The sequence below is a fragment of the Notolepis coatsorum genome, assembly GCF_963971535.1.
Source record: "Notolepis coatsorum genome assembly, contig: SUPER_15_unloc_1, whole genome shotgun sequence".
Lineage (NCBI taxonomy): Eukaryota > Metazoa > Chordata > Actinopteri > Aulopiformes > Paralepididae > Notolepis > Notolepis coatsorum.
In genome coordinates, this window is record NW_028174866.1 from 3,091,313 (window position 1) to 3,118,064 (window position 26,752).

A 26,752-nucleotide genomic window follows, 5' to 3' on the forward strand; every position below is an offset into this window, starting at 1 on the left:
CGCTAAGCTCCCACGGAGAATCGCTAAAAGTGGAATTCTGGCCATGTTTAAACCTGCATCCTGTCGTTCTGTTGCGAGGAGTGATATTCGGAAATAAAAAAAAACGTACCATGTCTCGATAATTCAGTCGCATCATTTGCAAAACGCTCCTTGGTCTGACCCCTCTGTATGCGATACCCCCGTTGTAAGCTGTAGCCCTATTTTCAGAAAAAGGTACATGCCCTTTATTTATTATAATCCATTTTAATCATAAATTCATATTTGACCTTGACCTTATTATGGCCAGATCATACATCTATGGATAGGGCTCCTGAAAAAGCTCCTCTTTCCAATGGCAGTGTTAAATCTGGATTTAGTCATATAGAGATATAATTAGCATTTCTCCGATAAATTCTTATTTTCGGTAAATCTTAAAAACATCGGTAAAAATGAAAATATACACTTTGACTGCTGTTTTGATAGGGTTAAGGTCTTTATTATTGGCTACAGAAGAAACACAACAACCCAGTGGCGGCTCTGCCACTAGGGGCGCACGGGCGCCGCCCCACCTGCTGTTAAATCAGAGAAGAAGAAAATAAAACTTTTTTGTTTTTTGTTTTATAGCCCTATAAATAATATAAACATGTTTAAAATGAATAATATTTACTCATTTTAAGTATGTTTGTATTTCCAATGCACAATATAACGTTATTATCTAAAATAAAAAAAACACTCGTTTTCCTGAGCAGGAAGTGACGTTTTTTTTATTTTTTTGTATTTCTCTGCCCGGGCTAGACGCGACAGCGCTCTGAGTGCGCGTCACAGTTTGATCGCTGTATCCGTCACAGCCAATCAGTGCATAACGTGTTGTGCGTTGAAATATGACTATTATGTTGGAATCCGGGCGCGATTTGAAGCGGTCTAGCCAGTAGCGTCAAGAATTTCTGTAGCCGCATTTCGCGGAGACGCTCTCTGATTGGCCGACGCCAGTATTTTTTTCCGTAGCAGAATTTCACAGAGACGATCTCTGATTGGCCGAATCCAATTTCTAATGTTCCAATTCTAGCTTATTCCTAGGTTGGTGACGCAGGCAGCTGTTTGTCTTAGAGCGTGCCGTGACTGCAAGTTCTTTAGACTGTTAAGCTTAGGCACTCTTTCAAAGTTGGTTAAGGTTAGAGTTTGTCTTAGAGCATGGCGATAGAACGCCAGGTAGTTTGCAGTCTGTTCGAGCGGAAATGGACAAAGGAATGAAGTACTTGTGTTGTGTGGTGATAACTGTTAACAAGCTAACACTTGGCTAACAAGCTATATGGCGGATGCAGTCTGGACACAGTGGACAGTGGTCTGGAATACATCAACAGTGGATTATACACTACTTTATCAAGGCAAGCCCTCCTGCCCTGGACGTGTCAACTAAACAGTGAGTCTCTCTCTCTCTCTCTCTCTCTCTCTCTCCTTTTGGATTGAAAATAAGTGGATTATGGCTTGTTCAATATCGTCTATGTTTGAATGAATGAATGAATGAGAACTTTATTAACAGATTGCAGAATGGGTACAATACAGTACGGCTCAATACACACAATTGTTAAGGGGATGCAGACCAGAGAAAGACGTTTGTCTTGTTTACATCAGGGTCCCAGATTTTCGATTCATATCGATAGTTTAATAGCTAGCCTTGGCTCGTTTAACAATATGCAAAATATGTGTACAGCCCTGTACTCATACTGAAGTTATTCTTGGTATATAATAGGTCTGATTGTGTAACGAATCGATTCCACGTCGCGCTGTGTGTGAGAGAGAGAAGGAGAGAGGGAGAGATCTGCGTGTGTTTGGAGACGGAGCGAGTTTTGTTTCTAACTTTTCTATTTATATATTGTGTTTCAAGTTGTGAATTAGACTATACTTTATTTGACTGGTTGTGTGTTGTTGTAGTAACAGCTGAGCGACTCGTTCATAAGAGCCGATTCATTGCCGTGAGCGTGAGTCGAATCGCTCACGTCTTGCCATGAGTCGGTTGCGTGGTACTGTACATGTTTGCAAAATGTTTGGTATAGCGCCCCTAGTGGCGAAGCATCCACGAGCCGCCACTGCAACAACCTCTTAACATCCAAGGGCCCACATGTGGGCTCTCTTGAGGATGATTCGCGACGCGCCACTTTGCCGACCTCCAGCGGCTCGGGTATGAATTTCTTTTAATACAATATATATATATATATATATATATATATATATACATAGAATTAAAGCCCTATTTGTTGCCTGTCGATTGAAATTTTTGGACAGGGTTGTAGCCAATAATAATAATGAGTGTGGCTTTCCAATGATACCCCACACTCATTGGCTACAACCCTGTCCAAATTTTTTCGAGATCGCCAAATGATTGACGGAGCTAGAGCCCCGTATTTCTAATCAAGTCCTCAAAAACAGCATTTTTCTACCTCAAGATCTTAAGCCGTTTTGAGCCTGGGCTCCAACCACTGTGTGCAGCTCATCATGTACCTGATGCCACACAGCCACATTATCATGCAGCTGTGTCTCTCTGACATCACAAATCATCACATTTTCAAATGACTCAGTTCAGTGAGGGTGAATATTGTGAGAGGAGAATTGGAAGAATGCGCCAATATGAGAATTAGAGACATAGATCATATTAATATAAGTTCACATAGCTAGGAAGCAATGCTAAACACTGAAAAAGGCCATTTATAAGATAGTTCCCCTTTAAAAAATATATATATATATATTTTATATAAAAAAAAAATTTAAATAAAATATATATTATATAATCATACTTGTAGTTGTATTATCTGCGAGACATCGCCACCACGCAATAAGTCAAAATGCTCGCTATCTGCAAACAGCTCCACTGTCTGTGTGTATACTTGAGTAGCCTCCAGCTCCAGCAAGGATTCTCCGGCCCTGCAGCTAGACCCTATATTCAGCTAGACCCTACATTCAGCATGCAAGGATTCTCCGGCGATGCAGCTGGACCCTATTGGTATAACGTTACGGTTCTTTTGTCAAATCACATTCAACATGCCCTCAGCTAGAATACGCATTCAATCAATGTTATAAGACATTGATATCAGGAGCTATCTGTAGCTACTGCTAGTCCGGTAGATATCGTTAAGACAATTTAGTTTACTGGGACAGATAGATCTAACGTGAGCTAGCTAACGTGAGCTAGCTAACGAGGGAACGGAGGTATTATGCACTCGAGTCGACTATTGCTGGAGTATTTGTTGATATCAGCAGCTATCAGTAGCTAGCCAGCTAGATACCGTTAGACAATGCCTCGTCATGTATTAAACTAAAAGTGACTAGTTGACTGGGTCATTGTTTAAACAGTAACGGTAGATCATGGAGGTCCGCTCTTCTAGACTAGAGCAGACTGCCTCTGTGTTGACACGAGCACTGCGAGCAGAAGCCCTTAGCCAATAGTATCCCGCTGCAGGGCTGGGCGGATATGACTCGTTGCCACGTTTTTTTTCAAAATAAGAGTATCATACGAACCTAATGTTGCTAACTGCCGGAGCCATCGATATTATGACTGGAGATGCGCTAGGGGCGGAAATGAGACCTGCACAGATTTTCAAAATAAGAGTATCGTTATGAACTTGATTGATTACACGCCACACGGCGGGCAGCCCTCTAAGTGTCAAGCGCCAAAGGTAAAAACTGAGCGCCCCTGGCGGGCGGCGGGCTTTAGTTTCGGCCCCTGACTGCAAATGTCACCCAGCCTTTTAATGAACTGTAATTTGTCTTTTCCGCTTTATGTATTTACATACCTTGTCATTTTATTTGGTTGTTTGTATGGTGTGTGTGTTAATGAATCCCCTTACCCCTGATGTATGTATCGTCTGTCTCCTTTCTATTTTATTTATTTATTTTAGTCCCCTTCCCCTGTTAACCTTCGAGGGGCCTCTCTTGCCCTCTCGCCGGGCCGTCATTGTAAATAAGAATTTGTTCTTACTTGACCCGCCTGGTTAAATACAAGTTAAATAAATAAAAATAAACATCGGCACCGCAAAAAAACTCCGCCAGATGACATCACCCAATGGATAATGGACCTCTAAGTGAACTGCAGATGCCATTTCCTACTCCCATCGCTTCAGGCGGGAGGCTCTACTGTACCTGGGGGGGGGGGGGGGGGGCGATGTGGCCGAGCTTTTGAAGACAGGTTGGCAAAACGTTCTCGTCCGATTATCGCATGTGCTCCTCACAACAGTACGATAGGATTAGCAGGTTGAAAACAGGACCTTTGCTGGACCTTTAGAACTTTAACATGGTGGCTACTGAACCACCTCTGGTGACGTCACACTACCTTCTCGTCGTTGGCTGCCAGCAGGGACTCCAGAGCCACCTCCATCCTCAACATCTCTGCATCTGGATAAACAGACGGAGCAGTGGGTGAACAAGCACAGGACTGCAAGGTGAAAAGCAGTAGCATTGAGTTACGTAGTAATTCATGAATCCCTTGTGTACCAACGTGGAGTGTTATTTAGAGGGTTTCGGGGGCACCGGCTAAATTAGAAAGTGTTTCAAATGTCCCAGCTGTGTAAAGAGATGGGGTTCCTAGGTGTCTTTCTACTTCACAGTAGGGCTGTCCCCGACTAAGGATTTGGATAGTCGACTATGATTGGCCAAAATTTGCCGTTAGTCGACTATTAGTAAAAAAAAAAGAAAAAAATATATAATATTTATATTTATTTTTATTTTTATTTATTTTTTGTATCATTCCATTTGGGCTGTGGGGGGGGCTTAATGTCTGAAGGAGTCGACTGAAGGCTTCTTGTCCTCTGCAAAAGCATGCAATGGGTCCACTGATGGATACATCTTGATATTTGTCTAGTCTAGTGTGTTCATTAGATGGGTGAAATCCTCTTTCAGTGCCTCTGTGCCTGTTTTCGTAGGCAGTTAGCCTCTGGTATGCGTGCCATTAGCGTTAGCCACGCTTCTAGGCCTCTTTTCTTTTGGAAAGGATGATAAAAAAATAAAAATAAAAAAAAATTGTATTAGGTCGCTTTCACATATAGTTTTGGTGGACTCGGTGCGGTTCTGGTGGTGAAGTTGCAACATTGTTGCATTCTTCATTTGGTTCGCCTGCGTTCACATCAGGCCACGTGAGCGGATCGGCGCGGCCGAGAAATCCGCTCTTCGCTCTTTAAAGCTTGGTCCGCTCCGCTAATCGCTCATGTTGACCCCGCCCCCAAGTCGCTCCCCGCTCACCTTGAATCGAGCGCTCCCCGCTCCCCGCGCCAGATCGCTCGGCATTTTTTTTTTTTTTTTTGGCGCATGGTGTAAATTAGCTCAAACTACAACAGTCTACACCCCCTGGGCCCCTTAACAATTGTTTGTATTGAGCCGCATTGTAATTGTACCCATTCTGCAATGTTAAATAACGTTGTTTATCCATTCACTAGCTCTATTAAGCGATGATAGGCTAGCCGAGCCACAATGCTATGGTCGCTGCCATTAACGTTAGCATGTAAGCTAACGTCAACAACAATGGCGTCGATACTTTTTCTAACAGGAGTGAGTGAAGGAGGAGGAGTGAAGCCTGAACAGGATATCACAGGTTCACCCTTCTCATTGGTTGAAAATGGCCTTCATGTTTGTACATCGCCATCTGTTGCTTTGGCATTGTACTGCATGTATATTACATCAACAGTGTTAAACCACTGTGAGCGGCCTGGAGTGGATTGGAGCGGAGGAGAACTCTCGCTCCGGACGTCGCGCCGACTCATTTTAAAACCCACTCCTCGCTCACGTCAAAACCGGCCGCTCCGCGCCCCGCGCCGCTCACATGCACTGGTTCACATAGCAATTTGTCAAGCGCACCAAACTTTCTGAACAATGTCACGCGGTCGAAAAGGGCGCTCGTCTATTGGACACAATGGAGAGTGGAAATCCCTCCCCTTCAGAAAGTGAAATGCGGAAATACACAAACTGCGTAGCAGTGATAGTAGCAGAGGCGTGGCATTAGAGTGGAAATGTGTGTGTGGCTGCGAGCCCGTGTGTGTGTCTGTGTGTGTGGACTGCGAGCCATGTCTGACTCCAGATCAGCGGATCACCCAAGTCTGTCCACGAGACATGTTTACACAGTGTGCTTGTAATGCCGCACGCCACATAATAAGCCGTGTTTTTTTCTTATTCCTTCTACCCAAGATGCACAGTTAGATAGATAGATAGATAGATAGATAGATGCAGTGTGCTGCGCACTGCGGTATTAATAATAATAATAATACGCTGCGGTGTTCCTTCCAAGATGCAGTTTATCAGGTGACTGACTACGTTTGGTCCGATGAAGGCGAACCGAGACCCATGTGTTTTGGAGGACCGAGTTTGCGTGTTTGGTCCGCGGACCGAGTTCGACGCGCATTCACACAAACCCGAAAAACCGGACTATCGACTTCTGGTCCGATAGTCCGGACCAAACAGCCCCTGTGTGAAAGCGACCTTAGACTAAGAGGTTGGCAGTCGACTACGGCTCCTTTCGACCGATTAGTCGACGGTTCCCAAAGTCGGGGTCAGGCCAGGCCAGTGTTTCTAGTTGCAGCAGCGCAATAGTTAGATAACCTAGGTGGGGAACAACCAGGAGATCACTGCAACTCACACAAGTTGGAGAACTATCTCTCTCTCTCTCTCTCTCTCTTGCTCTCACACACACACAAAGGGAGCTGCATGTGATTGGTGGAGGCGGGATCCTTACGAAAAACTGCTAATCATTGACACATGCTAGCCTGTAATAATCCCCGCCAGAAAAATCTACTTTGCATTTGATATATTGCAAATATATGCCATCACACACACTGGCATTTAAAGGGTTAGAATTATAAAATGAATATGTGGTGTTATGATCAGGGCTGAAGTTGAATAAAAGATTGTATTTTTTTCAATTACAAAAAAATATGAAAATCCATACAAATCTGTGTTGTTGCTAATCATACATTATGCTAGCCTGTTTTTTAACAATAATTTGTGATGCCATCACAAACACTGGCATTTAAAGGGTACAAATAAAAAAATTACTGCACCAGAATGCAGGAAATGAAGTCTTTGTAACAAAAAAAATCCTGGTGGGGGACCCCCAGACCCCCTGCTTAAAAAGTGGCCTGACTGGGGCTATATTTCCTGGCCTGAATGATTTCCCCAGTCCGGCCCTGGTTAAAAGCCTCCAATGCTTATTAGTGTGTGTGCGTTTGAACGTTTGCATGTTTCAACCATACATTTCCATTTATAAAAAAATAAAATATAATAAATAAAATAGATTATAAATTTGTTTTTGCTCCTATAATAGTGGGGGTCGCGGCTCTCTGACACCGTTATTTGAGGGTCGCGGCCTGAAAAGTTTGGGAACCCCTGGACTAATCGACTAATATGGGGTCAGCCCTACTTCATTTCTACTAAATCATATTCTACAATAAAAATACATCTCCTCAGTTAGGGGTACCGTACCTGGGACAAAATGTCCCAAATGTAAAGTCTGTGGTCTGATCATCGAATTTGAGGGTCCCCAGAGGTAACTAGTATAGCGTATGGCACATGTTTACGAGAACTACTGATTGCATGACTCTCTACATATGTTGAATTCCTCGCCTAAAGGCAGGTGATAAGAGAAAGCCAGCCGTGGTGAGATCCTGCCCGGGCACGCGTGGTATGGAGCCTACAGTATGATAAGGGGCTGAGGGGAGGGAAGTACAGAACGACCCTCTTATTTACAGAAAAAAAGTCCCTTTCCGTTACCGCATTATCATTTTGACTAGGACAGTGCAAGATTATGTGAAATGCAGGTCATGGTGGAAAAACAATACATACTGTATGTATGGGGAAATACCCGTTTCTTCTCAGGACTTGATGAGGGCACCCATAATTACTTGAGAAAGGATGCTTGGGGGGGGGGGGGGGGTCTACTACTTGTCGGAATGTCGGAAAACCATTCGGTCTGATCCTCATAAACCCAGTTGAGATATTAGAGAACGACTCCCTCCCGATAGTGTGTGGGAAGAATTCCAGACGACTGTTAAAAAACAAGACCCCCACCTCTCTCTCCGCGGTCGGCCACATCTTGGCTCCCGACACCCGGTCTGGTCTGGTCCCTCAGCGTCCTCAGCTCCTCTCCCCGCTCCTCCAGCTGCCTCTGCAGGGTCTGCAGCTCCTCCTGCGAGGGAGACGAGATGTTCAGTCACCACTCTCTCAACCTCCAGGAGAGTAAATCAGACCAAGGTGGCCGGGTGGGGGGTCATAACGTTTTGTTTCTTTATAGTAGAGGATTTATAGTGAGGCACTTATGGGGCACACTGTAAAAGGCATCACTGTCTGGAGTAATCCACTAAGAAAACGGCCCAGTATCGATGTCAATGTTTTCACAAAGTGCATTGAGACAAGAGTTAATGGGAGGATTGGTTTACGTTGACGTTAAGGCTGGGTGGCATGGAAAAAATGTATGATATTGAGAAGGATCTTTTTTCCTATAACGATATTTAATATCTGCTTATGTTAGACCAGGTTAGACGATACAGTTGATGTTCATCCTATTGGACTGCATGGTAATGGCAAGTGTGATGACATACAGTATCAAAATGATGAACAAACATTCTCAAATATTTTAATCAATAGAGAAATCAATTTGCGACTTGACGTTCACTTTTTATCATTCATTTAGATAGCAGAATTATGTTCATGATTATTCATGATATTTAATAAGACACAGAGTCCAAAAAACGACATGGCTTCCCTGTGCAATCTTTTGTTATGGATAGCAAGTTACTAGATGTGCAGTTTGTCAAAGAAGCATTAGCTTCACACGTGGGCACACACTAACATGTTAGCCCTGTCGACATATAGAATAAACTTCAATCACAACGTTACTAACGCTGATATCGTTAGCTTGGATAATGTTGTTAACGTCGCTAACTAGCTAACGTGTTACCTTGTGGTTCACTGTCTGCACGTAGCAGCGTGAGAAGTGATTGGTCTACTATTGCCCAGCCATTGACATGTACATCTAAGGGCAGGGTTTCCCATTAATTACCTAGACTGTGGCGGTCCGCACAGTTGTATAATGAACCAAAAACAAAATGTTTATAAAAAAAAAAAAAAAAAAATTTACAATTTGTTTTAAATATAAAGTTTGCCAATAGGCATGTATCAGTAGTATTGGCAGTGGTAGTAGTCGTAATAGTAATCCACTATATTTTTTTATTTTCTAAAAAATAAACCAGTTCAACACAGGTAACCACTTTTGCTTCATTTCTTTGATGGCTCAAATGTCCGCTCTAGTCCAGTGGTTCCCAAACCTCTCCTCGAGACGCCCCAGCCGGTCCATGTATTTGTTAAATTCCACCACCAGCACACCTTGATTCAACTAATAACGGGCTAGTTAAGTTGAATCAGGTGTGCTGGTGGTGGAATTTAACAAACACATTGGACGGCTGGGGTGCTTCGAGGAGAGGATTGGGAAGCACTAGTCTAGTCGATTTTGTGTTTTGAGCACAAAGTTCATCATAGATCTAGCCTCTTTATTTTGCTCTCAAAGTGCACCAGATTGATGCATTTAACTTTAAAATGTACAACAACAAAAAAAGGTTCCGGGGGGGGGGGGCATGAGGTTATGTCGAGATCACGGCAGAAAAGAGTTATTTTTCTGATGCACAGCGATAATAATAATAATGATAACAATTACAACGTACACTCCAAATCAACACACATTTAAAAGCCAGTACAGAGAGACCCGGTGGTACCGTGGCACTTACAGGAGCGGTGGGGCGAGAAGCTGTGGAGAGGGGCAGCAGACAAGAGAGGAGGTTTAGAGGACCCCAGGGGGAAACAAGAGGGGAGGAACACCGTCTGGAGACTTAAACCTCGCCTTCCAACCTCCTCTCAGTGTTCCACTTTCAGGGCTCGACAGGTTAGCAGCACGTTGTGGAAAAGACGTTAACAAGAGAGAGAGGGAGGGAGGGAGGGAGGGAGGAAAGAGGGAAGAGGGAGAAGGCAGAACAGAACAGGAGGAATTTAAAAGTAGTGGCAGGAATAAGGAGAAACTAAACCCTGGGCTCGGGAGGAAGGCGTGCCAGAGGTGAACCACGGAGGACAGTGGGAACTCGACGTGAGCCGGGCCCCTTGTGTTACACAATGACGTGCTTTTGAAAGAGGAGTTAAATCGCAGCGGCCACGCGAAATGTGAACAGAAAAAAAATTAAACAGGGCAGAACTTGGGTGACCTCCAGCAGTGGGCCATGCGGCGCAGACACACACACACACACACACACACACACACACACACACACACACACACTCACTTTGGCAGCTTTGACTTGCTTCTCACACTGTAGCCGTTCGCTCTCCATATGGGTCACCCTGAAGCGCAGGTCCGTTACCTCCTGGTGCAGGCCCTGGGGACGGAGAAACACAACTCCTGTTAACCACATGTGCCTCAGGTCGCTTTCACACAGGGGCTGTTTGGTCCGGACTATCGGACCAGAATTCGATAGTGCACTTTTTGGGGTTTGTGTGAATGCGCGTTGAACTCGGTCCGCGGACCAAACACGCAAACTCTGGTCCGACCAAAAACATAGGTCTCGGTTCGCCTTCATCGGACCAAACGCGGACCAAATATAGGAAGTGCTTATTATTATTATTATTATTACCGCGCGCGCGGCATTCACTGCAAAACAACACTATCTATCTATATAACTGTGCATCTTGGGTCGAAGGAACACCCGGCTTATTATTATTATTATTATTATTATTATTATTATTATTATTATTATTATTATTATTACCGCACGTGCGGCATTCACTGCAAAACAACACTATACATCAGTCCACACACACAGACACACACACAGGCTCGCAGCCACACACACACATTTCCACTCTCTATTGTCCAATAGACGAGCGCCCTTTTCGACCGCGTGACATTGTTCAGATACCGTAATTCCTCTAATAGTAACCCCGGCTTGTATTTGTTTCAACTGTAGCGGATACCAGGCTTGTATTAGGAGGAGGCATGTATAAGAGGGAGGCCTATATTTCTGATCATAATGAATAAATCAACATTTTGTGTCAGTTTGAACCCAGTAAAATGTACTGGGTTCATTTATTGAAACCAAGTACTGTATGAAATACGGTAGTAAACAGTGCAATTACAGGTGGTCAAAAAAAGTAAAATAAAGTAAAATAGTGCAATCACAATACTGGTATAATAATAATAATAATAATAATAACTTTGTTTTATACAATTCTGAGGTAGGCTTACTCTCTTGGTAAACATTAACACCATACCATTATATGGTATTTACTGCACAGCCAGGCCAGCATATAACAACAATAACAAAATATACCCGGCTTGTATTAGGAGGCCGGCTTATAATTGCTTAGCTCAACAGCGCATCCGGTCATTAATAGAGACCCGGTTTTTAATTGAATACCGGTTACTATTAGAGGAATTACGGTAATTTGATGCGCCTGACAAATTGCTGTGTGAATGCAGACGAACCAAATGATGAATGCAACAATGTTGCAACTTCACCACCAGAACCGCACCGAGTCCACCAGAACTATATGTGAAAGCACCCTCAGACACAGAGACACGTTCACTCGGGGGGGGGGGGGGGGGGGGGGACAGACAGAGCCGGGGCTAGACGGAAGAGTCGCGGCAAGTACAACTACTTTTTATCCCAATCAGCGATAAGTGCGGGCGTACGGGCACCTTGGAGCAATTATCATTAAGACGTCGGAACCCAAGAAGCGTGCATTTGTCACTTACGGAGGAATGTCGTACAATTCCCAACGTGTAAATCTTTCAACAAATACAGGAAACGGCCCGGTTGGTGCCGATATGGGAATATTTATGTAATGTACTCGGCAGAGAGCAGGATTTACAGCCGCCCAGAGCTTCAAAATGGAAACAGAGACGAGCCGTAAATCTATTTCATTCCATTCAGTCGACTCCCTACAGGTGTCCTGAAACCTACACACACACACACCGGAGACAATATCCTCCAGAAAATGGCCTAGGCTGGTGGAAACGGGGGAATGGAAACCCTAACCTCCGCGGCCTCCGAGCCCCTGAGACGGGGAGAGGGTGGAGAAAGTCTTTATGGGAGGAAACAGCTGTGGGGGCCGAGGGAGTGTTTCTCAGCCCCCTCTCTCTCAACCGCCAAGAGATGTTCACCCAACACCACGGACCGCTGGGCACTCCGGTCCGCTGAGGACGCACCTCTGGCTTGATCCCGTGTATTTAAACAACGGCGGGTTGCCTGCCAAGAGCCCAGAGTCACACATCATCAAGTAAGTAATGTTAGCTGCCGATGAAAGCGCCGACTAAAAAGAACCGGTTCCGATATTTCCATATGGGAGAAGGTGCGCGTCTTCTGATGCGCGCGCGTGTCTCTGGTCTAACCTGGCTCTCCCGGTTCTCCCTCTCCACGGCGGTCAGCGTCAGCTTCAGACCGGACACCTCCGTCATCAGCTCCAGCTTCTCCATCTCCAGCGTCGTCCTGCTCAATAGCTCCTATATATATATATATATATGGCACAAGATGAGACACTTCCGTCAAGCTGAACCATATAATCTCTATATCTTGGAGATTATATGGAACGGTAGTGTGTATCATTTATATATAAAAAATATATTTCTACAATTGCAGATTGTGTGACATCCTTGGAAAGGGGCCTCACTTGTTGCAGCAGTTCCTCCGTGGCGTTCAGCTTCTCGCGGTGATCGTCGAGGCACCTGTCCAGGTCCCGTATCTTGTCTCCCTGCACCTCCACCTGGTCTGAGAGAACACTCACCTGGAGGACCAGGAGACCGCCATCATTCAAAAACAATTTAAAAACATCACAAATGCAAGACCTTCAAAAACAAACCACACTGTGTGATATATGCAAACACAACAGTGTCATCTTTCCCATTTGTATGAGATCATAAAACCTTTGGTTTGCGATGGCTGCGACAGGGCTCTTCACTCACACACCTGAAGGACAAGACACTCTTTATCGCTTTCCAGTCGGGAGAGACGTTCCCGATAGACTGCATCCGCACCCAGGGAGCCATGTCCGTTGGTCTGAAATGATAATAAAGACAGACTTTGTTAGAAAGTCTGCAGAAAGAGCCTCATTTCATAGCATTCTACTGAACACAGAGGAAATTGGTATCCATTGTCTTGTCTGAAGATAGCTTTAATACCTTCTTCAAATCTGCCCTACGATGGCAAACGGCAGTTACCTGGAGAAAAGAGATGCTGCGGCTAAGTGGCGCAGTGGGCAAGGCGCTCGCCACTAATGCAGGAGATGCTGGGTTCGAGCCCAGCTCTCCGCATTGCTACCAGCTTGGCTGGTCGTTCATACTAATACAATTGGCAGTGTTAGGGGGTGGGAAGCTGGTGGGTGGGGATCGGACGCTGTGGACAGCGACTCCTACAGGTCGGTTGGTGCGCCTGCGCAGCAGAATCAGGAAGCGACGAGGGCGGCGTGTCCCTCCCACGCAGACCCTCGCCGCTGAGAGATCGCGCTGTGCAGGTGAAAAGATGCGACGGCTGCCTCCTCGAGTACCGGAGGGGACACGTGATGTAAGGCTTCGTCCACATTGCAGCCGGCCTGTGGGAGGCATGGTCTAACAGCGTTCGAGACAGGGGAGGGTAGAATTGGACGATACGAAATTGGGATGGGAGAAAAATAGAAAAATGGGAGAAAAAGTAGATAAAAAAAAAAGAGAAAAGAGATGCTGTTGGTTCCAAAGTTTGCCATTGCCACTTGCCCAGTTAAAGGGGAACCACTTAAATTACACATTTTAATATGTTGTTTTCATGGCCTAAGACAATTCAATCAAATGTGAACATGAACTACTTTCTCTCCCAAAGCCAAACATGAGAGAAGTAACACTCAAACTTGAGATGTCATCAAGTATAAAGTCTGGAGCTGCTCCATTGACAATGAAAGGGAGACAGATTTTGTGGACCCACAGAACATTCGTTTTATTTTTTATATCCAAATTAGCTTTATTCTATAGTAGTGTTCTCAGTTCTGAAACAGAAAATGTACCTATGAACCAGTGCATGGGAGCGGAGCGGGCGGTTTTGACGTGAGCGAGGAGTGGGTTTTAAAATGGGTCTGCGCGACGTCCGGAGCGAGAGTTCTCCTCCGCTCCAATCCACTCCGGGCCGCTCACAGTGGTTTAACACTGATGTAATATACATGTAGTACAATGCCAAAGCAACAGGTGGCGATGTACAAACATGAAGGCCATTTTCAACCAATGAGAAGGGTGAACCTTCACTCACATCCTGTTAGACAAAAGTATATGCCGCCATTGTTGTTGTCGTTAGCTTACATGCTAACGTAAATGGCCGCGACCATAGCATTGTGGCTAGGCTAGCTATCATCGCTTAGTAGAGCTAGTGAATGGATAAACAACGTTATTTAACATTGCAGAACGGGTACAATTACAATACGGCTCAATACAAACAATTGTTAAGGGGCCCAGGGGGTGTAGACTGTTGTAGTTTGAGCTCATTTACACCATGCTCCAAAAGAAATAAAAAATATCTGCAATATCATAGATACAGTGACGCCACGTATCGATATAAAAAATAAATACATTAGCTTGACAATCCAATTTAATGCGATAAGAATGATTGGAATGAGGTAAACTGACTGAAAATGTCATAAAACAGATGATTTTTATTGCAGATGTTAACAAGGTTTTCCGTTGGAGACATCATTTGGACGTTGAAAAAAAGGTAATAAATCTCAATATATCGCAATATTGTGACATTACAATATCATGACTAGTATGGTGATACCATGGTACCGCAGGGGCCTCTGGTGACCCCCACCCAGACCGGTGACGCTTAGAGAAACACGAGCGGGTCAACAACGCTCTCTCACAGGCAAGCGATTGGAAAATTGAATCAAAGGCAAAAATCCTCTCAAATTTCACACATGGAAAGAGAGAGAGAGAGGGAGAAAGAGAGATAGAGAGAGAGAGAAGGAGAGAGAGAGGGAGAGAGAGAGAAGGAGAGAGAGAGGGGGGCTGAAGGGGGTCTGAGTCATCCCCAGCTTGCAGGACGGAAACTATTTCCAGAAGGCCTGCAGCAGACCCTCCATCACTCACAGAGCACGTCATAACAACACGTCCAGTCAAGGTGGGCTGTGAGCGAGGGGTTAACAGCATCAAAGAGAGAGAGAGAGAGAGAGAGAGAGGTAAAGCACATCACAGTAGAACGATGCGTGCTGAAGAGATTGGGTCTTAAGAACGCCGAGGATAATGATGACTAAATGATCCAATGTTCCCTGTGAGAGACTCTTCAGTGACTCCCGCGGATAATTAGGTTTACATCTTATTGGTATTATAATAAAACTTGACATTGACAGAGCTATTTCTACAACTAATATCTATCAAAGTATTTAGAGACAGTTAAAGATCCTATGAAATGAAAAAAAGAATGTCTTCCATTTCACCCCTTGTGCCACTATGTGCCAAAAGAAAAACTATTTCCTTTTTCTTTTCGTGGAAAAAGTTACTCAACGTAAAAGACGGTCTTTTGCATTAAGAAATACGTCAAATCCCAGGAGCTTGGCGGTGCCCTAAACACCGTTCCCATGGATCCTAATTAAAGAGTATATTTCCACCGTGTCGTGTGAACGTGTGCCCCTACCATCGGTCCCTGCAGCCACTCGGACAGCCCCTCCGCGGTGGCGTCGGGTATCTGGCAGCGCAGGTTGTCCCGCTCCTCGTTGTCCATCATCTCCAGCGCCGCCCTCAGGTCCTCCAGCAGGTGCAGCGCCCGCAGGCCGCCCAGGAAGGGCGAGGTGGGCGACTGGCAGTCAAACAGGCCGTTGGAATAATCCATGGCCTTGGAGCCTGGAGGGTGAGGAGGGAGAGGGAGAAACTAAACGGTTAGTATAGATGGAGGGTGAGGAGGGAGAGGGAGAAACTCAACGGTTAGTATAGATGGAGGGTGAGGAAGGAGAGGGAGAAACTAAACGGTTAGTATAGATGGAGGGTGAGGAAGGAGAGGGAGAAACTCAACGGTTAGTATAGATGGAGGGTGAGGAGGGAGAGGGAGAAACTAAACGGTTAGTATAGATGGAGGGTGAGGAAGGAGAGGGAGAAACTAAACGGTTAGTATAGATGGAGGGTGAGGAAGGAGAGGGAGAAACTAAACGGTTAGTATAGATGGAGGGTGAGGAGGGAGAGGGAGAAACTAAACGGTTAGTATAGATGGAGGGTGAGGAAGGAGAGGGAGAAACTAAACGGTTAGTATAGATGGAGGGTGAGGAAGGAGAGGGAGAAACTAAACGGTTAGTATAGATGGAGGGTGAGGAAGGAGAGGGAGAAACTAAACGGTTAGTATAGATGGAGGGTGAGGAGGGAGAGGGAGAAACTCAACGGTTAGTATAGATGGAGGGTGAGGAGGGAGAGGGAGAAACTAAACGGTTAGTATAGATGGAGGGTGAGGAAGGAGAGGGAGAAACTAAACGGTTAGTATAGATGGAGGGTGAGGAAGGAGAGGGATAAACTAAACGGTTAGTATAGATGGAGGGTGAGGAAGGAGAGGGAGAAACTAAACGGTTAGTATAGATGGAGGGTGAGGAGGGAGAGGGAGAAACTAAACGGTTAGTATAGATGGAGGGTGAGGAAGGAGAGGGAGAAACTAAACGGTTAGTATAGATGGAGGGTGAAGAAGGAGAGGGAGAAACTAAACGGTTAGTATAGATGGAGGGTGAGGAAGGAGAGGGAGAAACTAAACGGTTAGTATAGAGAAGAACCGTCACGGCTTAGGGGGTAGAGCAGTCGCCTGGTACTTGGAAGGTTCACGGTTCGATTCCCGCTCCTCCCGGGCAGCGCGTCGAAGTGTCCTTGAGCAAGACACTTAACCCTTGAATTGCTCCCCCGATGTGCAGGTTGGCATCTTGCGTGGTCGCCTCCACAGTCGGTGTGTGAATGGGTATTTTTTTTAATGATAATGATGATAATCAAATGTAGTTATCTCTTCCAGCAGGCGTGTCGACTGAACTGGGTGCAGCCGCTGTATCTGCAAGAGGACGCCGACGGCCAGCGTGAAGCTGTTTGACCGTAATAACTACAGAGAGCTTCATAAATAAATATATTAACAAATATGTCTTTCCCTACAGCAGCTGAGGGAAGGGTGCTGAGCGAAGACGGTGGTTTCTGTGGTGACAGGAGGGAGGGGGGGGGGAGGACGTCATGTGATCCCAGCCATCTTTCTCCCGTTGGAAAGGTCAGCTCTATAATTACTCGTCAGCGGAAATAAAATAAATAAAAAAAGCGAGGTATATAGCCTGCTTTACTCATCTGTAAGGGCTGAAGTACATCGTGTGTGAGCACGAGTGTGCACGTGCATTCTAAACCATATTACCAGAGCTTGAATAATCATTACGTTTCCCTATATGCTGCTGGCCTGAGACAATGGAAGCGTCACGTGGCTTCATGGTGGAGGGATGCAGAGATGGAAGAGTGGGTCCACGTACTGCAGCAGCAGCGGGTCCAGTGTTATTCCTATATGTATATTCACGAGCGACTACCACACACACGTGAACAAACGGGAGACATGTCTTCCTTCTATAGTTGATTTGTCCGTTTTTCTTTTCATTGTATTCAGTTGTATTTTGTGGCTGTACATGTTTATGTTGTTGGTAATGTTTATAAAGAGTCAAACCCAGCTGTATTCTGATTTACAATAAGAAGATACGTTCCATGTGTGGGTGTCTATTTTCCCTCCACAGATGGAGGAACCATGGAGGAACCATTAAAGCATGCATGTGAATACACCCTATAGTAGTAATATGATTTAAGCTACTAGGTACAAGTGAAAGGTATAAGAGAAGCAGGCTGGATGTTCACCATCTGCTGAACACACTACTACTACCGCTGCTGCTGCCTTGTTCCATGTTCAATGCATCCCAGATGTGATCCGAGCCCCATAATGTAGCCTGTAGCTGTGATGCCCCAAAGTGAGCGCCATGGTTACCTGCTATGATCCATAATGTAGCCTGTAGCTTTGATGCCCCAAAGTGAGCGCCATGGTTACCTGCTATGATCCATAATGTAGCCTGTAGCTTCGATGCCCCAAAGTGAGCGCCATGGTTACCTGCTATGATCCATAATGTAGCCTGTAGCTGTGATGCCCCAAAGTGAGCGTCATGGTTACCTGCTATGATCCATAATGTAGCCTGTAGCTGTGATGCCCCAAAGTGAGCGTCATGGTTACCTGCTATGATCCATAATGTAGCCTGTAGCTGTGATGCCCCAAAGTGAGCGCCATAGTTACCTGCTATGATCCATAATGTAGCCTGTAGCTGTGATGCCCCAAAGTGAGCGTCATGGTTACCTGCTATGATCCATAATGTAGCCTGTAGCTGTGATGCCCCAAAGTGAGCGCCATGGTTACCTGCTATGATCCATAATGTAGCCTGTAGCTGTGATGCCCCAAAGTGAGCGTCATGGTTACCTGCTATGATCCATAATGTAGCCTGTAGCTGTGATGCCCCAAAGTGAGCGCCATGGTTACCTGCTATGATCCCGTCCATTTGCTCCAAGGCGGCCGCCAACATGTCGCTGGCGTCAGACATCATGCCTCGGCCTCTGTGGATCTGAAAGAGGAGAAGTGTTAACAGAGGAGAGGAGAGACACGCTTTCTAAAAATCTAATCATGGTAGAGAGAAACCAAGCAAAAAGGGTATCGGTGGGCATCGCTTCCCTTCCACTGCCACACGACAGCCGGTTAACTTTCACTGTGACAATACAGAAGGTTAGCCCTTTTACTATCACACAACCGACGGTGATGCTCCATCATTAGCATCATTAGCTCCGCACTTGCGGAGCTAATGATGCTAATGATGGAGCATCGCCGTCGGTCGTGTGATAGTAAAGGGCTAACCTTCTGTCGTGTGGCCAGCAGTAGTGACTCCTCCCCCAGAGGTGTGGCCAGCAGTAGTGACTCCTCCCCCTGAGGTGTGGCCATCAGTAGTGACTCCTCCCCCAGAGCCTGAGGTGTGGCCAGCAGTAGTGACTCCTCCCCCAGAGCCTGAGGTGTGGCCAGCAGTAGTGACTCCTCCCCCAGAGCCTGAGGTGTGGCCAGCAGTAGTGACTCCTCCCCCAGAGCCTGAGGTGTGGCCAGCAGTAGTGACTCCTCCCCCAGAGCCGGAGGTGTGGCCAGCAGTAGTGACTCCTCCTCCAGAGCCTGAGGTGTGGCCAGCAGTAGTGACTCCTCCCCCTCGCCCATCCCCACTCAACTCCAACCCACACATCAGACCAAAACAAGACATGTAAACGGTACAATACCAAACAAGGCTCTTTTGCGTAGAGGTCTCCGTTTGACGACATTACGGAGTCTACCTTTAACAAGTCAAAACAATCTGCGTATGTGTAAATTGAGACTGGGTAGGAGGCAATTAATGAAATTCTGAAAATAAAATAAAAGATAAAACAGTCAAGTCAAGTCAAGAGTTTTATTTGTCACTGCATACAGTGAAATGCGGGGGTGAGTAGAGATGAGTGAATCTAACAAAATATAGCCTCCATCCATTTCATTAATATCAGGCTTTAAACAAGTCAAACAGGAAATTTAAGCCTAGCCGTTGGTATTTTCGTTTGGACGTCAGCCAGCTTAATGGTCACTGTCCCAAAACAACTAAACAAAACACTCTCATTGTGAAGGTTTTTAGAGGAAGGGTAAAATACTACTGGTCCAATTCAACGACTGCTATAAAAAAATGGTGTAATCTCGTAAATCAAATGAACAAAACTGTCCGGTACCGTCTGCCTGCCTGCCTGCCTTCTGCCCAATATGAGGGAATTCAAAACATCTGTTACAGTACAAACCGCAGCAGCAGTAAACTTCTTTACGGGGCCATCATGACTGACAGCCGTGGAAGGGCTCTCCCAGGTGCCAGTCTGCCACGCTTAGGTACGTCACTTAGTCACCGACGACGCCCTAGATGTCATCTCTCCACCCCTCTTGTATATTATTCCAACCCTGTGCTCTACCGGCATATGCCCCCCCCCCCCCCCCGCGCATTATTTATTACAAATCGGCATGGACGATAACTGTGTTATCACTAATCGTGTTATTATTTGTATCAGCTTTCATTTCATTATGTTTCCCCCCCCCCCCCCCCTCCTTCGAGACCCCTCTCTCCGCTGAAACCAATTGGGTCTGTGAGAAACTGGTGGGTCTGTGAGAAACTGGTGGGTCTGTGAGAAACTGGTGGGTCTGTGAGAAACTGGTGGGTCTGTGAGAAACTGGTGGGTCAGTGAGAAACTGGTGGGTCAGTGAGAAACTGGTGGGTCTGTGAGAAACTGGTGGGTCTGTGAGAAACTGGTGGGTCAGTGAGAAACTGGTGGGTCTGTGAGAAACTGGTGGGTCAGTGAGAAACTGGTGGGTCTGTGAGAAACTGGTGGGTCTGTGAGAAACTGGTGGGTCTGTGAGAAACTGGTGGGTCTGTGAGAAACTGGTGGGTCAGTGAGAAACTGGTGGGTCAGTGAGAAACTGGTGGGTCTGTGAGAAACTGGTGGGTCTGTGAGAAACTGGTGGGTCTGTGAGAAACTGGTGGGTCTGTGAGAAACTGGTGGGTCTGTGAGAAACTGGTGGGTCTGTGAGAAACTGGTGGGTCAGTGAGAAACTGGTGGGTCTGTGAGAAACTGGTGGGTCTGTGAGAAACTGGTGGGTCTGTGAGAAACTGGTGGGTCTGGTGGGTCTGTGAGAAACTGGTGGGTCAGTGAGAAACTGGTGGGTCAGTGAGAAACTGGTGGGTCTGGTGGGTCTGTGAGAAACTGGTGGGTCAGTGAGAAACTGGTGGGTCAGTGAGAAACTGGTGGGTCTGTGAGAAACTGGTGGGTCTGTGAGAAACTGGTGGGTCTGTGAGAAACTGGTGGGTCTGTGAGAAACTGGTGGGTCTGTGAGAAACTGGTGGGTCTGTGAGAAACTGGTGGGTCAGTGAGAAACTGGTGGGTCTGTGAGAAACTGGTGGGTCTGTGAGAAACTGGTGGGTCTGTGAGAAACTGGTGGGTCTGGTGGGTCTGTGAGAAACTGGTGGGTCAGTGAGAAACTGGTGGGTCAGTGAGAAACTGGTGGGTCTGGTGGGTCTGTGAGAAACTGGTGGGTCAGTGAGAAACTGGTGGGTCAGTGAGAAACTGGTGGGTCTGTGAGAAACTGGTGGGTCTGTGAGAAACTGGTGGGTCCGTGAGAAACTGGTGGGTCTGTGAGAAACTGGTGGGTCTGTGAGAAACTGGTGGGTCTGTGAGAAACTGGTGGGTCTGTGAGAAACTGGTGGGTCTGTGAGAAACTGGTGGGTCTGTGAGAAACTGGTGGGTCTGTGAGACGCAAAACAACACAGTGGGTTGGTTCTCAGAAGCGCCGCTCCGGGCCTTTCAGCCTTAGGGCCTTTATTTCCGGTAGCCGGCCGGCCGGTCACGGGGGCCGAGGGGTGGGGGGGCTCCTATATCTGGAATAATGCCACCATTCTCCCGAGGGGTCTCTCGGGGGCCTCGTAGTGCCGGCATGCCTGTGGAATCCTAAACTGCAGAAAACAAAAGCCTCCGGGTGAAGCGGTCGTGAACCTTTTGCCTCGAGACCCCGCCGGAGTCAATGGGATATCGCATGCCTTCACATTTACCTAAATTCACATTTAACCCTTTCACTGCCACACGACAGAAGGTTAGCCCTTTACTATCACACGACCGACGGCGATGCTCCATCATTAGCATCATTAGCTAACGGCTGTCGTGTGGCAGTGAAAGGGTTAATCACCAAAAGAAAAGAAAAGAAAAAAAAGGTATCTAGCTCTACCGTAGGGCCATTATTACGTTAATGAGATCTGGTTTGAGCGAGCGAGACGGGCTCAAGTTAATGGCACACATTGCCTGGTATAAAAAGAAAAAAACTCTGACACACTTAACAACATCCAGTACCAACAGAGACTGTAGTTGTTCAGGAGAGTAAGTTGAAATACTGCAGGGTTTGCTTCATTTCCTCCCCCTCACAGGGTCAGCCGCCTGTCACGCCCAGCGGGGGCAAAAATGGGCAATAAGACCATAATTAAACCACGAGCCTCCATGTGAGCGAGGAGGGGGGGGGGGGGGGGGGAGGGGGGGGCCTCCTCCATCAACAACACGAGGCTTGAGTGCCTCCATAGTCCTATGTTAATTACAGGCCCATAGGGCATCATAGTTTTCACCACAACACAGTGTTGCTCGACTCCTACGCGCCGTAGTCGCACTGCCCCCATAAACGTGTCAATAACCGAGCCAGCCGCGTCTTAAGTTATGTATGTTTATACGCACGCACACGTGAACAATCGGAACATTATCGAAGCTGCCCACTGGTCTGCATTGACCGGAACCCCTGCCCTTTTTTAAAAGCAACGAGAGACAGAATCATTGTTCCGTTGAGGGAACTCGACGGGCATTCCAGAAAACGTACTACGCGAGACGACTCGCTCGCCGATTAAATTCTACACGTCCCCGTGGGTTATGTGGTGATGTGTGGAACGGAACGTGGCGTCCAAAGGCATCTGAAGCGATGCAGACAATTTTGGGAGACCAACATCTCTCTCCCAGAAACAAATGACCAGTGTGAACAAAGTAAGGCAGTGTGCGTCTGTTCCGTTGTAATTCTCAATAATTGAGAGGGGGGATGGTATCTAGCTTGTAGTTCTTTTACACAACCTGCACCTTGAGAGGGGGGGATGGTATCTAGCTTGTAGTTCTTTTACACAACCTGCACCTTGAGAAGGGGGATGGTATCTAGCTTGTAGTTCTTTTACACAACCTGCACCTTGAGAGGGGGGATGGTATCTAGCTTGTAGTTCTTTTACACAACCTGCACCTTGAGAGGGAGGATGGTATCTAGCTTGTAGTTCTTTTACACAACCTGCACCTTGAGAGGGGGGATGGTATCTAGCTTGTAGTTCTTTTACACAACCTGCACCTTGAGAGGGGGGATGGTATCTAGCTTGTAGTTCTTTTACACAACCTGCACCTTGAGAGGGGGGATGGTATCTAGCTTGTAGTTCTTTTACACAACCTGCACCTTGAGAGGGGGGATGGTATCTAGCTTGTAGTTCTTTTACACAACCTGCACCTTGAGAGGGGGGATGGTATCTAGCTTGTAGTTCTTTTACACAACCTGCACCTTGAGAGGGGGGATGGTATCTAGCTTTTAGTTCTTTTACACAACCTGCACCTTGAGAGGGGGGATGGTATCTAGCTTGTAGTTCTTTTACACAACCTGCACCTTGAGAGGGGGGATGGTATCTAGCTTGTAGTTCTTTTACACAACCTGCACCCTGAGAGGGGGGATGGTATCTAGCTTGTAGTTCTTTTACACAGCCTGCACCTTGAGAGGGGGGATGGTATCTAGCGTGTAGTTCTTTTACACAACCTGCACCTTGAGAGGGGGGATGGTATCTAGCTTGTAGTTCTTTTACACAACCTGCACCTTGAGAGGGGGGATGGTATCTAGCTTGTAGTTCTTTTACACAACCTGCACCTTGAGAGGGGGGATGGTATCTAGCTTGTAGTTATTTTACACAACCTGCACCTTGAGAGGGGGGATGGTATCTAGCTTGTAGTTCTTTTACACAACCTGCACCTTGAGAGGGGGGATGGTATCTAGCTTGTAGTTCTTTTACACAACCTGCACCCTGAGAGGGGGGATGGTATCTAGCTTGTTATTTTACACAACCTGCACCTTGAGAGGGGGATGGTATCTAGCTTGTTATTTTACACAACCTGCACCTTGAGAGGGAGGATGGTATCTAGCTTGTAGTTATTTTACACAACCTGCACCTTGAGGGGGGGGGGGGGGGGGTGGTATCTAGCTTGTAGTTCTTTTACACAACCTGCACCTTGAGAGGGGGGATGGTATCTAGCTTGTAGTTCTTTTACACAACCTGCACCTTGAGAGGGGGGATGGTATCTAGCTTGTAGTTCTTTTACACAACATGCACCTTGAGAGGGGGGATGGTATCTAGCTTGTAGTTATTTTACACAACCTGCACCTTGAGAGGGGGATGGTATCTAGCTTGTAGTTCTTTTACACAACCTGCACCTTGAGGGGGGGGGGGATGGTATCTAGCTTGTAGTTATTTTACACAACCTGCACCCTGAGAGGGGGGATGGTATCTAACTTGTAGTTCTTTTACACAACCTGCACCTTGAGAGGGGGGATGGTATCTAGCTTGTAGTTCTTTTACACAACCTGCACCTTGAGAGGGAGGATGGTATCTAGCTTGTAGTTCTTTTACACAACCTGCACCTTGAGAGGGGGGATGGTATCTAGCTTGTAGTTCTTTTACACAACCTGCACCCTGAGAGGGGGGATGGTATCTAGCTTGTTATTTTACACAACCTGCACCTTGAGAGGGGGGATGGTATCTAGCTTGTTATTTTACACAACCTGCACCTTGAGAGGGAGGATGGTATCTAGCTTGTAGTTATTTTACACAACCTGCACCTTGAGGGGGGGGGGGGGGGGGGGGTGGTATCTAGCTTGTAGTTCTTTTACACAACCTGCACCTTGAGAGGGGGGATGGTATCTAGCTTGTAGTTCTTTTACACAACCTGCACCTTGAGAGGGGGGATGGTATCTAGCTTGTAGTTCTTTTACACAACATGCACCTTGAGAGGGGGGATGGTATCTAGCTTGTAGTTATTTTACACAACCTGCACCTTGAGAGGGGGGATGGTATCTAGCTTGTAGTTCTTTTACACAACCTGCACCTTGAGGGGGGGGGGGGATGGTATCTAGCTTGTAGTTATTTTACACAACCTGCACCCTGAGAGGGGGGATGGTATCTAGCTTGTAGTTCTTTTACACAACCTGCACCTTGAGAGGGGGGATGGTATCTAGCTTGTAGTTCTTTTACACAACCTGCACCTTGAGAGGGAGGATGGTATCTAGCTTGTAGTTCTTTTACACAACCTGCACCTTGAGAGGGGGGATGGTATCTAGCTTGTAGTTCTTTTACACAACCTGCACCTTGAGAGGGGGATGGTATCTAGCTTGTAGTTCTTTTACACAACCTGCACCCTGAGAGGGGGGATGGTATCTAGCTTGTAGTTCTTTTACACAACCTGCACCTTGAGAGGGGGGATGGTATCTAGCTTGTAGTTCTTTTACACAGCCTGCACCTTGAGAGGGGGGATGGTATCTAGCTTGTAGTTCTTTTACACAACCTGCACCTTGAGGGGGGGGATGGTATCTAGCTTGTAGTTATTTTACACAACCTGCACCTTGAGAGGGGGATGGTATCTAGCTTGTAGTTCTTTTACACAACCTGCACCCTGAGAGGGGGGATGGTATCTAGCTTGTAGTTCTTTTACACAGCCTGCACCTTGAGAGGGGGGATGGTATCTAGCGTGTAGTTCTTTTACACAACCTGCACCTTGAGAGGGGGGATGGTATCTAGCTTGTAGTTCTTTTACACAACCTGCACCTTGAGAGGGGGGATGGTATCTAGCTTGTAGTTCTTTTACACAACCTGCACCTTGAGAGGGGGATGGTATCTAGCTTGTAGTTATTTTACACAACCTGCACCTTGAGAGGGGGGATGGTATCTAGCTTGTAGTTCTTTTACACAACCTGCACCTTGTGTATACCGTTTACTTTTACTCATAGTATATTAAGGCTGTCAAAGTTAACACGTTATTAACGCACAATTCTTTTAACGCCACTATTTTTTTTAACGCAAGATTAACATTTACGTTTTCTTTTTACTTCACGCAGGTGTATTATGGATACTATGTTTGTTTCTGACTCAAAGTGTGAGAGAGAGAGAGAGAGAGAGAGAGAGAGAGAGAGAGAGAGAGAGAGAGAGAGAGAGAGAGAGAGAGAGAGAGAGAGAGAAAGAGAGAGAGAGAGAGAAAAAGAGAGAGAGAGAGAGAGAGAGAGAGAGAGAGAGAGAGAGAGAGAGAGAGAGAGAGAGAGAGAGAGAGAGAGAGGGGTGAGAGATGAGGAAGGGGCAAGAGAGCTGGGAGAGTGTGTGTGTGAGAGAGAGAGAGAGGGAGTGTGAGTCCTCAGCCCTTGTGTGGGTGAATGTAACAAGTTCCTAACATTTTCTTTTCCCATTATTTCATGCACACTTTGATTGTTTTAAATAATTATTTTATGCATCACTCCGTTTTGAATTTTATGCAAATTTGCAATGCATGGTCATCCTTTTGTGTTAAATGGCTGCATAAAGCAAGCATTTGTTGACTCTCATGTTGAGTATTAAAACTTGAAAAATATCAGTTTAAGGTTGATTTAGAACAGATACAAAATATGCGATTAATTTGCGATTAATCATGATTAACTATGGACAATCATGCAATTAATCAGATTAAATATTTTAATAGATTAACAGCCTTAACTCATTGAACACCAAAACTGAGTATTCTCGTTTTTCAAAGCCAACCCTTTTTTTATTATTATTCTAAACAGTCCGCCAGACCTTCTTGTGTGAGCTGGAATTTAAATGACGATCGAATCCCGATAGGTGGCAGTATCGCCTACCTTTTGAACTGGGCTAGTTTACAGTGGGAAGGGGGTTGCTCACTCACTGCTGGCTCACTCACGGCTGGCTACCACTAGCCTACGGACTGTCTATGCAATGGCGAGCGAACTATTGGAGATTATTATGAAAAGGATAAAACGATCACACTTATGGACTCAGCACTTCTGGTAAATCATAAAAATACTATAGTCAAACCGGCCGAGCATGCAATATCCGTTCACCGCTCCGCGGTAGTCGCCAGCACTAG

The 26,752-nt window shown here is 46.2% G+C and overlaps 1 protein-coding gene across 2 annotated transcripts in view; it reads right to left on the minus strand.

Moving 5' to 3' along the window:
- LOC311242255 (liprin-beta-1-like) overlaps window positions 1-26,752 on the minus strand; it is a 117,351-nt gene that overhangs the window by 53,962 nt on the left and 36,637 nt on the right. For both annotated transcript variants that reach the window (XM_084338454.1, XM_084338453.1), the window contains exons 2-9: window positions 18,519-18,600; window positions 15,642-15,847; window positions 12,960-13,049; window positions 12,664-12,777; window positions 12,386-12,496; window positions 10,281-10,373; window positions 8,023-8,140; window positions 4,304-4,365 (exon numbers count right to left, since the gene is read on the minus strand). In XM_084338454.1, coding sequence (XP_084194580.1) covers window positions 4,304-4,365; window positions 8,023-8,140; window positions 10,281-10,373; window positions 12,386-12,496; window positions 12,664-12,777; window positions 12,960-13,049; window positions 15,642-15,847; window positions 18,519-18,582 — 858 coding nt within the window. In that variant the 5' untranslated portion in view covers window positions 18,583-18,600. The remainder of the gene's footprint in view (window positions 1-4,303; window positions 4,366-8,022; window positions 8,141-10,280; window positions 10,374-12,385; window positions 12,497-12,663; window positions 12,778-12,959; window positions 13,050-15,641; window positions 15,848-18,518; window positions 18,601-26,752) is intronic.